At 44.9% G+C, this 14,065-nt stretch overlaps 1 protein-coding gene across 6 annotated transcripts in view; it reads right to left on the minus strand.

Moving 5' to 3' along the window:
- The window catches only part of SCG3 (secretogranin III), a 149,294-nt gene that overhangs the window by 49,546 nt on the left and 85,683 nt on the right, over positions 1 to 14,065 (minus strand). For all 6 annotated transcript variants that reach the window (XM_084817093.1, XM_084817097.1, XM_084817096.1 and 3 more), the window contains exons 3-5: positions 13,081 to 13,133; positions 9,024 to 9,069; positions 8,704 to 8,919 (exon numbers count right to left, since the gene is read on the minus strand). In XM_084817093.1, the coding sequence (XP_084673219.1) occupies positions 8,704 to 8,919; positions 9,024 to 9,069; positions 13,081 to 13,133 (315 nt within the window). The remainder of the gene's footprint in view (positions 1 to 8,703; positions 8,920 to 9,023; positions 9,070 to 13,080; positions 13,134 to 14,065) is intronic.

Below are 14,065 nucleotides of genomic sequence, written 5' to 3' on the forward strand. Positions count from 1 at the left end.
TGTCGCTTTTGTATGGGCAAGGAGGACAAAAAGGTAAAGGTGTCCCCAACCAGTCGTGTCCGACTCTAGGGTGTGATGCTCATCTCTGTTTCTAAGCTGAAGAGCCAGCACTGTCCAAAGACGCTTCCGTGGTCATGTGGCCAGCATGACTGAACACCGAGGTGCACGGAACGCTGTTACCTTTCCCGCCGAAGCGGTACCTATTTATCTACTTGCAATTTCTTGCTTTCGAACTGCTAGGTTGGCAGGAGCTGGGACTGAAGACGGGAGCTCACTCTGTCATGCGGTACTCGGGTCTCGAACTGCTGTCCTGCCAACCTTCCGGTCTGCAGTTCAGCATCTTAACCAGGCAGTCATTAGATAAAACTGGACTACATTATTTCAGACAATGGTTCCAGTGGAGGCTGGTGGCTTTGATTTCAGTGGGGCAATACATCTATTCTGGGTTTTAATCAGAACCAGCCAGAACTCTAAAGGAGCTATCCAAGGAGTTGAATCTATTTTATAGATCTATCCATGGTGGTATCCAAGGTGCTGAATCTACCCAAGGTGATGAACCCATTTTGGAGATAGCATTGAGCTCTTTGGATAGCTCCATTAGAGTTCTGGCTGGTTAGGGATGTACGGACTGTGTAAAATCCACTCCGTCTATGTCCCGTGGATTTTCAAGCATCTTTTGTTCCGTTGTCTGCTCACAGACGGATGCGAATTTTTTCCTCCATTGTGCGGAAAAATATGCAAATAATTATGTAAGAGGTTTTGTAAGAATTTACATAATTTACCTTAGTACATAACATTTAGCATATTGTCCCCTATTCCATTCAACTTTCCCTCAGCAGAAACCTGCATATTTGCCCATGAATAAATATGCATAAATTTCAGGAAAATACTTTTTAAAAAATCCAAAAGTCCACGGACTCTGCATGGCCTGAGGGGGTCGCTCCACAGTGGATTCTGCAGGTCGGATTCTTATAAATCCGAGCTCATTTTAATCTGTCTCAAATTTCTCTAGCATCCCTATGGCTGGCTCTGACTAAAACCCACAATGGATTCATTGCCCCACTGATATCAGAGCCACCAGCCTCCACTGAATGGTTCGTAGTCACTTTCCTGTATGGGGAAATGACCAGTGGTGTCATGGAACCAGGGATGAGCTGCCAGGACTTTTTGATTAGCAGGGATGCCGATATCATCTGTCATTTTCTGAGCCCTCTGAGCTTCACTGCAATCCTCACCATAGCTGGGTGGAAATGGATTTTCCTAGCAACAATATATTGTTGAAATATGATATCCCTGTTGAGATGCAGATAATTTTGTGGTGGCTTGCTCTCAGATGGACAATTAAGAACCATTAGATTGATAAAAGACCAGCTCCCGCAGAGGTGAAAACTGCTAAAATTGGTTTGTTGATATGGATCAACACAGCTGCCTGCATTTTTGGCCTCTTCCTGGGGATGTGGCTATGAAGACAGCCATGATGAGTGCCTGCACTTCCACGTTTACCACTACACTACTGGAAGTGACTCATAATTGTGGTTCACAATACATTTTCAGAGGGAAATATCACTGGGTGGTGGCCTGTCCCAAGTCCCCACTTTCCAACTAAGCAAATACAGGGATGGTCAGGAGAAGAGGAATCAGCAATGTGGGTGTACAAAATCTTGTACCACATCCATCAGCTCTGCTCTGTGCCTTCTGGATAATGAAGTCAATCCATCAACTGAAAACAGACTTAAAAAATTGGAGCTTTTCCATTGTAAACAAGACAGGTCTAGTGGGACGAGATTGCACAGAGAGGAATCATTCTCTCTCAAAGAACTAGAATTCAGGGGTTATCCAATTAAGTTTAGGCCAAACAAAATAAAGGTTCCCCCCCCTTGCAACACACCATTAAGATATGGAATTCACAGACATAAGATGATAGTGATAGCTGCCAGCTTTTAGATGACTAACATTAATTTCATAAATAAGACATAATAGCTAAAATGATAGCCTATCACATCTTTTTACCCAGACATAATAGCCTATCATAGAATCATAGAATAGTAGGGTTGGAAGGGGCCTACAAGGCCATCGAGTCCAACCCCCTGCTCAATGCAGGAATCCAAGTCAGAGCATCCCTGACAAATGGCTGTCCAGCCTCGTCTTGAAGGCCTCCAGTGTGGGAGAGCCCACCACCTCCCCAGGTAATTGGTTCCATTGCCGTATTGCTCTATCACATCTTTTTACCCAGACATAATAGCCTATCACGTCTTTTTACCCAGACGTGATAGGCTACGTAAGTCTTTATGTAGTCAATCCCCCATCACGTCTATGGGGAGGGGGGAACGACCAAACTGCAAATGGTGGCGGTGGCAGCCGGTCGGAAGACCAGCCGCTGCTGCCGCCGCCGCCGGAGCCACTGCAGCCCGGAACATCCGCCCCAGGTAAGTCTCGTCCTGGGGGGGATCCACGGGGGGGGGCGGGGGGGGCAGGCCGTTCCACCACAGATTTCAGGGGGCCGAATGCACTGGCATTTGGCCTCACCGAGATCCGTGGTGGAATTCTCTGACATCCCTACTCTGAATTCATAGGTTGGATCCAGTGATGGCAGCTTTGGTGTGCTCAGTGGCTTTCCCATTCAGTTCAACAGAGAAGGTTATTCTGTAGACATATCCTCTTATGTACATGCAGCTGCCCCATTTATCAGTGTGAATTGGCTGGTCTGCATATGCAGGAGTTCCCTGAGCATTATGCTCTGTGGATAAATGATATAATTTGACTAATTTAAGTCCAATTCATTTCTATAGGTCTACTTCAAGTAGGACTAACATTAGATACAAACCATCACATTCAAAATTAGTTCTACATAGATTAGTTTTCTCCCACCAGGCTTGGTTTTTCTTTTTCTTTTTCTTTTGTCTTATTTTAGGAAATTGACAAAATAGTCTTAATATATTGACAAAACATAACAGCACATTCACACTATGCAAAAAGACCTATAGAAATCTGTTGATCAAATACGGAGGCATTAGAAGAACTCTGTTTCTGCTACCCATGAGTTTCTCTAATAGCATATGGAGATTATTATGCATTTGGAATGCATCCATGGATAACAGGTGGGGATTTGGCAATGGCTGAGATGTTCTTCCTGCACCAAACTGCACTTTGTAGCATTGTCTGGCTTCTGCAGTGCCACTGTCAGGAGTGCCCTGGCGGCCTCTTTCAGTCTACTTTAATCACTAACTCAAGACACAGACAAAAGGATTCTTTTCAAGGCTTTAATCCTTTTACAACTTAATAACTCTTTCAGATGCTAATCACCAGCGACTAAGCAAGGAACAGCAGAGTAGCCTATGCTCCGGGTTAGGCAGTTTGAAGGAGAATCACGGGAAGACCCTGAACTTATGGGCTAGGGAGAGTTCCTCCCTCTTTCCCTTGGGTCCTCGGGACCCGCCCGTTGCTTGCGCGCCAAACAAGTGCTACACCTCCTTTCCAGCCCTCCATCTGTCGTTGCTCTCTGCGTCTGCACTGAGCATCCAGCAAGCCCCCCTCCAGCGCTCTCTCACTGCCAGGGTCACTATCTATCCCAGGAGTAGTGGCAGGAGGAATCTCTGCCAGCTGCTGTGCCTGTGAGAGATTAGCGCGCTCCTCTCCCACGGATTGCTGTTCCTCCTCAGAATCAGAACTGCTCTGGGGCTCTATTGGCTCAGTTTCCACCCTGACATCCAGTTACTAGTAACAGCTTTGTTCAGCCCCCCCCCACCTCCAGATGTGCTGGACTACAACTAGAGATTTTGGAGAAATCCACAATGGATTCAAATGAGTTTGGATTTCTTTGAAGCCAGCCTGCAGATTTTGCACCCGACTGGCTTTTTCTGCATCATACAGATTCTGTGGGCTGTTTTTTAAAAACCTGGGGTGGGGTGGGATTTGTGCAAATTTGCATTAGCACTAATGCACATTAGCGCAAGTAGCATGACATTCTGGTTAAAAAATAAATAAATCCAGTTCCAACAATGAGCAGACAATGGGACAAAAGATGCCTGACAACCCCAAAAATACAGACAGAACAGATTTTAACAATCCATACATCTTGAACTACAATCGCCATTGACTACAGTGCCATGGGCCATGCTGCCCAGGGGATGATGTGACTTGTTGTCCAACCCATCTGGAGACTGGAGGGTGCTGGATTGGGGGTGGCTGGGTTAGACCAAGGCTTCTTAAAGTTTGCTTCAAGTGGTACTGATCTCTGGCACCAGCCCCTGTGAATGGTTTGGGTTGTTTATCTCACACTGAACAGTCATCATCTCAGACAGGGTCAGTGGAGGCTGGTGGCTCTGATGCCCGTGGGGCGGTGACTCCACTCTGGGTTTCAGTCAGAACTCCAAAGGAGCTATCCAAGGTGCAAAGCCAACCTGCAGATTTTGCACGAGACTGGCTTTTTCTGCTTCTTGCAGATTACGCAGGCTGTTTTTTTTTTAAATCCGGGGGGTAGGGTGGAATTTGTACAAATTTGCATTAGCACTAATGGGCATTAGCGCAAGTAGCATGAAATTCTGGTTAAAAAAAAATCCAGTTCTGACAATGAGCAGACAACGGGACGAAAGGTGCAAAGGTGCAAAGGTGCAAAGTTTTGACTGAAGGTGCAAAGTGCAAAGGTGCAAAGTTCTGACTGAAACTTGTAGCGGATTCACCACCCCACTGGCATTGGAGGCACCAGCTTCCACTCGATAAGGTGTCATGCTTCTGAGAGGGAGCCAATGCTTGCATGAATGGGATGATTTTCTCCTGATGGAAACAGCAGGTGTGGGAGGCCCAATCTGAACTGCATCCACGGTGGGGGCTTCCAGGTTCCCATCCAGATCCCACCTGCCCACACAACTGCAATCTACACCTCAAAAACCCATTCCAGCAATTGCTCCATTGCCAACCAACATTTCACAGCTACTCAGCATGTTCAGACATCAGTGCAGGGGGGAGGCGTGGACTGCCCCATTGATTTTTTTTTAAAGAAAATATTTTTCTACATCTGCAAACCTCGGGGTTCCCCCAAGCATGTTGGTATCTTCTTCTTGTTTCTCAGTGGCCCATTTTGGGTACAACTCCATCAGCAATCACTCCCGGAGTTCACTATTAGAGGGGAGTGTGTTGACTCTCCATGACACCTTCAAATTGCTTTTCCATTTGAGTTTCCAAATAGCATGCAATTAAAAAAAACCCAATGACAACGGTCAAATAATAAAACGTTGTCAAATACCATAAAACAATTAAAAGCCCAAATCACACCTGGTACATATAGCAAAAGAGCAGAGGAGAGAAAAGCACGCCAGCAGGTTCAGCTTCCATAAGCACAACAGCAAAGAGAAGTCTTCCTCTCCTGCTTCCGGAAGGGTGACGGACTGGAAGTTATGTGGGCCTCCGATTGAAGGGCTTTTGAAAATGCATATATAAAATATGGACACGTACACTATAAAGAGCAGGGGTGCAGAGCCAAATTCCCGAGGGCCAAATTCCCTTTCACAGAAGCTCTCGGGGGCTGTTTTCCAGTGGTGGGTGGGTGAAAGGCGAAAGGGGCAGAGCCAGCATATTTTAGTTCAGAGCTAATATTGCCAGTAGCTAAGTCTTAGGCATTCCAACCTTTTAGAGAGGGTGGGGCCATTTGGGGAAACCTGGGACAGCCAGGTATGGCCCCCAGGTGGGCCAAGTTTAACCCCCAGGCCTGAGTTTCTGCACCCTTGGCAAAGAGTCCTGTGTGAGGGTCCCAACCAGGGCTGGCTCTGCCATTAGGCAGAGTGAAGCAGCCACCTCAAGCAGCAGTTGCTGAGGGACAGCAAATGGTGATGAGGCGTTGGGGACAGAGCTGTATGTGCTACGCAGTCTGCCCTGCTCTCCTGAAACTAGCTTGCTGTCCTCAGGTATGGAGGATGCTATTCCATCACCAGTGCTGAGCTATGGTTCAGGTTGGCTTCTGTATGGCGAACAGGTGGTGCCATTTTTTCCTTTGCTTCAGACAGCAAAACGTCTTGGGCCAGCCCTGGTCCTAACACGAACGCACTGTGGCATCAGCTTCCATGAGGAAAAAGAGCCTTCCCAACCCCGGAACCCCCCAGATGTTGTGGACTATGACTCCCATAGTCCCTGGCCATTTGGTCATACTGGCTAAGGATGGTGAGGCTTGTAGTCCAATGTAACTGGAGGGCACTAAGTTGAACAAGGCAGGTGTACTGTTTTTCTTGCAACCTGTGCACATCATAAGCCTGAAAGAATGTTTAATGTTTTACATTTAATAATTTAATGTCATATTTTAATGTTTAAATAAGCCTGTGTGATGTTCAATTTTTCTACAGTGCCTAGATTTATTTTAAAGTGCTTCATATATAATTATGTACACCCATCCTCACTATGCACATCATGCATCAGATGAAAGCTCATGCCATACTGAATTGGTCAGTCTTAAGGTGTCACAAGGCTGTTGTTTTTCCTGCAATAGACTAAGAGCAGCTTCCCTTCCAGGGAGCTATTTTCACTGGGGCTGTGGCACAGCGCTAAAGAGTTAAACTCTGCTCCATGTGCACTGTGGTCCACATCTGGATTGCCCCCCACGGATGTTTTTTTTTAATTAAAAAAAACATACACGTGCACACAAATGAATACACATGTTACATGGCGGTGTTATACCTCTGGCCCCCAGACAATATCTCGCCCACCTGGTGTCCCCATATGGCCCTTCTGGGTTCCCTATGGCCATGCCCCCTTCCGCCCACCATCATTTGGTGGTCTCCTGGCTTTTTCTCATTTTTCTTCAATCTAAGGGCCCAATCCTATGCATGTTTAGACCGAAAAACGTCCTACAACTCTTAGCATTCCCCAGCCAGCCATGCTTATTTCTGTCTAAAGGATTTGTGATATTAAAAGTGCAGTCCTGTGCATGTTTAGATAGTAAAAATAGTCTTATAACTCCCAGTATTCCCCAGCCAGTACTACTGGCTGGGGAATGCTGGGAGTTGTAGGATTTTTTTCTGTCCAGCTCCAAACATGCATAAGGTTGTGCCCTAAATGGTTGAGATGACTCTCCTAAGGCTCTCCTAGCAGTAAGAGCTTTAAGCTAAAATATGATGGTACTTTTGGTATTTGGGGCCTGCCTCTTTTGCCTTTGACTCCACGCCTCGTGCCTTCAGCCCCACCCACCACAGGAACGTGGCCCCCAAGATATTCTCTGGAACATAATTAGGCCCTTGGGCTCAAAGAAGTTCAATGCCCATGATATATACAAGTAACAAACTCAATACTCCAAGTCATTATGCAGCCGAAAGAGCACCATCAATGCACAAGGTAGTAGATGGTAGAGAGGTATTAGCAGACTTGGGGGAACTGTAAGTCTTGCAGAAGTACAAAAAAAACAAAACACCCCCATTAGGAAAAATCCTTAAGAGGAGGGGAACCCTAAAGCAGCATGTCAAGGTTCCCCTTATGACCTGGACCCCCTGAGCAACTCCTTAAGGGTCTTTTGCCTCCTTCCTTGTTCTAAAACACTCAAAACAAGAGTGCCACCTTCCTTCTCCTAAATTTCCCCTTCCCAGTAATGTAGGGTTTAGGCTCTAGGCATAGGGTGACTGACACTCCAGACACAGGGTTTAACCACAACAGTTTACTGGTAAATTTAAAGATAGCAAATAACAACTAAAGATATTTACACAATAGAGCTGAGTGATACAAAAGGCCTTAAGAGAAAATAAAAGTTGCAAAACGCAAGTTCCTTTTTCTAGGCTGCTCACTCTTCAGACTCTGCTCTCACTTCAGGCTCTGCTGTCTCTGCTTACTGACTCTCTCACTCTCTTTATATACCCCCACCCCAACTGAAAGTACTGCTTCAGACCTGAAGAAATGAAACTTAAATGGAAAAATGAAACTACTCCTCTCAGGGTTACCCCCTTCCAGCAAAAAACCCAGGCCTCTAAGCCTGACCCTTTCCCCCCTTTATCTCTGTAGGCCTCAAACCTTCACAAAGCCCAATGGGGGAAGAGCATGCTCAGTGACTATGAAACGCTGGCTGGCTGGCTGGCTGGCATGGTGGTGGTGGTGTGTGTGTGAGAGAGAGAGAGAGAGAAAAAAAAGACGGGGAAGGGCTGAAAGCAAAAGAGGTAGGGCCAAAAATACAAATAATATTTTAGTGGAGGTTGGTGGCTCCAATTTCAGTGGGGCTGACAATCCATTCTGGCTTTCAATCAGAACCAGCCAGAACTCTAAAGGAGCTACCCAAGATACTGAACCTATTTGGGGGATAGTGTTCAGCACCTTAGATAGCTCCTTTGGAGTTCTGGCTGGTTCTGACTGAAACCCGGAATGGATTCATAGCCCTACTGAAATCAGAGCCATCACCTTCCACTGATTTTAGCTTGAAGCTCTTCCTGCCAGCCACTAAGCCTTAGGAGAGGCATTTCAACCTTTTAGAATGGGGGAAATCCCCACAAAAACTGGGAAAACACCAAATGATTGGCAGTTGGGGGAAATGGGGTGGGGCCAAGGGAAGGGGGCATGGCCATCTAGGGAAACCGGGCAGGCCAAATTTGGCCCGTGGGCTTAAGGTTCAACACCTTTGGTATATATAATTGCTGAGCACACAATTATGCCCTGCACTGAGTTATACTGTTTGGCTCTTCTGCATATGCAACATGCTTTCGAAGCATAGTGTTTGGTCTATGAAGGTGGATAAAATACCTTGATATTTATAGTCCAGGCCACTTTTCGTGGAGTCATAATCATCCACCAGCCTGCGACTCTTGGTGGAATCTGTGTCCTCAAGAGCGAGCTGTTGATCATAGAGGGAGCTTCTGAGTGATTCCCTTTCTTTTTCCTTTCTCTCTTTTTCCACTGCCGATTTGAGCAGATTCAGGTCATCAGCAAATGAATAATTTCTGAATTCTGGCTTATTTTCTGGAAAATGCATAACACAGGAGTATGAAAAACCATCTCCTCCCTCTGAGCAATTGGCAATATGAGTGGGTATTTAATGAAAAACAAAACAAAAACAAGTTTACCTGTAGAGGCCGATTTTTTCATTTTATCTGCCTCTGCCTCAGCAATCTGTTTTGGGGGGGAAAAGATTGTATATGAGTATCTGAACCCACTAACTTTGGTGCACTGGAATGAATTGTGGGTGTGTCCTTCCCCACGCTCTGCTTTTGATATATACTTGTGCTGTTTTTTCAGGAGCTGGGGGAAATATTTTCCTAAACAATTAATTTTGGACTTGACCTTTCACAGCAGAGAGGGGGTACCTCTGGCCCATGGGGCCTTGGGTGAGGTCCCTCCCCCTTCCTGAAGTCCTGCCCCCTGAAGTTTAGCAAGTATCAGTTCTTCCAGCTGACAGCGATAACTCCCCAGCTGATAATGGGGTTGTAAACATGTCCAAGGCTGAGTTAGGGAAAAGGAGACTGAAGTGGGAAGTATTACTGGTTCATTCAAATCCAAGGAGATGTGGTAAAGAAGTCCATTTCCCAGTCCAAAGTCCAACACACAAGCGATCATGAGCAAGGTGGGGGTTCAGGTTCAGCCTCAGGTTGAGGTGAGGCCGCCGAGACCCGGTGTATGACAATGACGTTGTTCTCCAGCAGCCTTGACCCTGCCTGCTCCCAGCTTTTAACTGCAGCATCCTGAATCAGCTGCGTGTAATCAGACTTCTTGCTTCTGAAAGCCTCTCTGTCTTACATGGACAGAGGCCTGCCTACATTGTTCTCTTACATGCAGCTGCCTTTGCTCTGCTGGGGTAGGGGGCGTTTTGCCCTCTGAATCCTCTGGGGAGGCTGCAGCTGGGCAAGGAACATCCTCAGGAGGTGAGGGGGCTCAGGCTCCTTCTGCGCTGGTCCCTTCCCCTGGGTCTGGAGCCTGCCATTCACCTTCATCCTCCAAGGAATCTGAGGGAGGCATGACAGCAGGAAGGGAAATCCCATTGTTATTGGGAGAGGAGCAGTGTGCAGGGGGAATCCCTGCAGTAATTTCCCATCAGCAATTGGATGGGCTGGCCTACTGGGCCAAATTGGCCCATGGGCCAAAGGTCCCCCATCCCTGCTGGGAGAAGGCACAGAATAGGTGCAGCTGCCTCAACCAGTGAGCCAGCTGGAAGAGTACTCCCCAGGCTGGGCCTCAGTTGGGCAACCAGCTTCACTGCAAATGGGATTTCCCTGGCTGGGCCACTCCTCCAGCTGGTGCCTTGGTCAGGGAAAGCCCATGCATTGTGCGGTGAGCAATGGAGATCTTTTTGTTCAGCTTGGCATCTGATTGTTGCTAAAAGGAGCTGCTGCTGTCTGACTCTCATGTATTTTGTTGTTGTGCTTTTATAATGTTTGTTGAATTGAAGATCATCTTCAGTAGTCCTTTTTTGGGAGCCCCTGCCAAAGGAAGTGAAATAGATGGCTACCAGGAAGAGGGCCTTTTCTGCTGTGGCACCCAGGCTGTGGAATGCACTTCCCAGGGAGACTCGCCTGGAATCTATGTTGTACTTTTTCCAGTGCCGGGTGAAGACCTTTTTATTTCCCCAGGCATTGTAGCCTTTTAGCTCTGTTATTTTAAATCTGTTATTGTTTTTTTTAAATCTTTGCATTTCTGCTAGGTTTTATTTTGGTTTGTACTTTTATACTCTAGTTTTACACTTTTACATTTCATATTGTATTTTATTATGTACTTTATGGTTTTAATTGTTGTGAACCACCCAGAAAGCTTTGGCTATTGGGCAGTATAGAAATGTAATAAAAATAAATAAATAAATAAATAAATAAATAAATAAATAAATTTGCTTTAAGAGTCTATTACCTGAAAGGTGGTATAACAACAACAACAACAATATGGTGATGAAGAAGGAGGGGGAGGGGTGGGCAGCCCCTTTTATGTCTAGGGCTGCATTATCTCATAGGTAAGTAGGTGGGGCCAAAGCCCAAAGTGGGCAGGTCATGCACTTTCTTTCTCTTCCCACCACCACGTGTTTTCTCTCTCCCTCTTCCTTCCCATGCAGCGGGCTACCAAGGAAAGGACAGGTCACTCTTGCCAGAGGTCTGAACTGACTGCATGCAGAGGGCTTCTGAAATTAGGCCAAGGGCCATGCATGCAGCCCTAGGGCCACAGGCTGCCCACTCCTGGGTCAGAGGGAGTAACTGGCCCATGGTCACCTTGTGCACTTCATGGCTGGAGGGTGGGATCTGAACCCAGGTCTTCCTAATGGAAGAAATACTTACACACCACTAAAAGCATCAAACTAGTGGTGAAAGTTATCATGTTTGGTCACATACAGAGTTAAGTTATAGCAGAGGCATGACATTGACCAAGGGAGGCTGGGACTGTGCTTAAGTTCTAGAAGGACCATCTTCTTCCATATAAACGTGCCCATTATATACATTAACCTGGTATATGGCGGCTTCCTAAAACCAATTCCAATTCAAATGGGGAGAGATAGTAGTGCAATAGCAGAGCACATACTTTTCAGGGAGAAGGTCTCAGGTTCAGACCCTGGCGTCTCTGTTTTCAGAGAGAAGGCCCCAGGTTCAAACCCTGGGTGACCAGCCAGATGGGTGATTAATAAATTTAATAAATAAATAAAATTAAATTAATCTCCAGGCAGTTAAAAGAATCAAGTGGCAGGTGACTGAAAAGATCTCTGCGAGAGAACCCAGGGAGCTGCTGCCAATCAGAGAACACAACACTGGGCTAGCTGGATATACAGTTTGACCTGGTATAAAGCCGCTTCCTATGTCCCTGTGACTTAGATGCCAGGTCAAGACTGTTTCATTTTCTCGGGTGTCTGCTTTCTGATCTTTTGCTGTTCTGCTGCTCCTGCTTTTGACTTCCTCCTTCAGCTCTTTTTTGTCATTGGATTATAACAAAATAATCCGCACTTCCGCCATGCATTAAAAATGTGGTTGTTCAGGCAGGTATTCGGGGTGGGTTAGGGTATTTTTTATGATGTTTTTAATGTAGAATTTTATTGTTTTAACTGTTGTTGTACATCACCCAGAGTGGCTGGGTGACCAGCCAGATGGGCGATTAATAAATTTAATGAATGAATGAATGAATTGTTGATGGGTCACACATTTTATCCGTTGCTATACATTTTATTATTTAAATTAATGATTGGTTTTTAATTTTGTTTTTCAAGATGCCTTGAACATTAACTATGGAAAGGTGAGTGAATATATATATATATATATATATATATATAAATAATATGAAATAGGGTGCATGATCAGCAAGGTGGGAAATTAGACACTTTGACCATGCTCAGAGATACTTTTATTTATTACTTCACATAGGTTAATTTAAAGAAGGGACATGGCATTAAAAGAAGGAATGGGAGTATAAAAATAATAGTTCCTGCAAGTATTTTCCCTGTGCTTACACACTGCTTAGCATATCCAGAGGTTACCAGTATTCTGAAACATACAGAGGACAAAGCCAAGACATACATTCTTGTGCTCATGCTGATCTGAAGCCTTTAAGAATTAACTGCTCAAGGTAAATGATAAGAATGGCGCATTATTAGATTTCCCTGGTGTATGTTTTGACTAAATCATTTGTAAGTGGCCATTACAGAACTAGTAGAATCCAGGAAACATGCTCTTGTGTGACTAGTTCAATAATGTTCTTCTTGCTTTGGCTAACCTTCAAAACATTTGAGAACCTTATAATGCCTTGAAGACTAACACACTTATATAATGAGCTTTGGGTATGTAAATCCCTACTTTATCAAATGCATTAATATAATACTTATGCCTCTGATGCATTAGTCCCTTTCCTGCTAAAAGCTCATGTCACGAGAAGGCTGCACTTGTATATATGGACTTACTTGAGTGTAAACCCCATTAAACACAATGAGGCTTACATCCAAATAAATATGCATCAGTTCAGTGGGAATAATTGTTAGCTTAATGGCAGCACAGGACTTCTGTTTAAAGATGGTTTTCCTGCAACAGCTCACATGGCTGCTATTCTGAAATTCATCACTTCAGACTATTGAGACTTTCCCGGCAATGAAAGGTTGGTCTGTTTGCTGATCTGCTGTTTGTAACAATGCCAAATAATATTTGTTCAGATATTAGTTTTACCTACCTGTTCTTCTAGCGGTCTCTCTACACTTAATTCTCTGTTGTGTATTGATTTATCTAGAAAAAGAGACACATATACATACAGTTGTGGTATGTGGATGGTCTCTCTCTCTCTCTCTCTCACACACACACACACACACACGTAACAATCAGCCAGTCATAGTATTAAACTCCCCATGAATTCCCTGCACATGTTTAAAGATGCTGAAACTAAATCACAGAGAACCTCTTAAGTTAAGGAAGAAGCAAATAGTTTGGTTGGGCCTTTCCTTTGTTTAAAAAATTAGCCTTGAATACTTCCTTCACACTGGATCCTTCCTGTGCTTTCTCATCAGAAAACACACCCACACATTTAAAAAAAACTCATCTAGGAGCTGGACCAAAATAGCAGTAATCTAATTGGATTAGAGTAATCAAGAGATTAAAAGATTTTATGATATGAAGAGCAACCCACACAAAGACAGACTTGGAAAATTGCTGCACTACAGATAAGGCAGCCACAGAATACACATTGGAATGAAGAAAATCTGTAATAAAAAAGAGCAAATGTTCACCTTCTCCAATTTTCCAGAAAACAACAGAACAGAACTGAAAGCATTGCCATTTTGCTTTTTAACTTGGAACACTCATCAGTCTGGACCAGCTAGGATCTAGATCCATTTTCCCAAGCTTGTGCCCTCCAGATGTGTTGGACTGCAACTCCCATCATTCCCAATGGCTGGAAATGATGGGAGCTGTAGTCTAACACATCTAGAGCGTACTGGGTTGGGAAGGAGGATCTAGATAGTTGGGACTGACTTCAAAACAGAATGGTAATATAATAATAGGTCAAACACTTTTAGATCCAACTGGATCAACTTAGTATGTGGTTTTCATTTTAAGTCTCAGCTTCTCATCATCCTTCGTCAGGCTACAGGGAGGACGAATGGTCAGAGCAGATGACAACGACCTCATACTGGGAAGTTTTCAACTGGGTCCTTCCTGTGAAG

The sequence above is a fragment of the Heloderma suspectum genome, chromosome 11, assembly GCF_057233095.1.
Source record: "Heloderma suspectum isolate Gila_16-S chromosome 11, 16-S_ref, whole genome shotgun sequence".
NCBI classification, from domain to species: Eukaryota; Metazoa; Chordata; class Lepidosauria; order Squamata; family Helodermatidae; genus Heloderma; species Heloderma suspectum.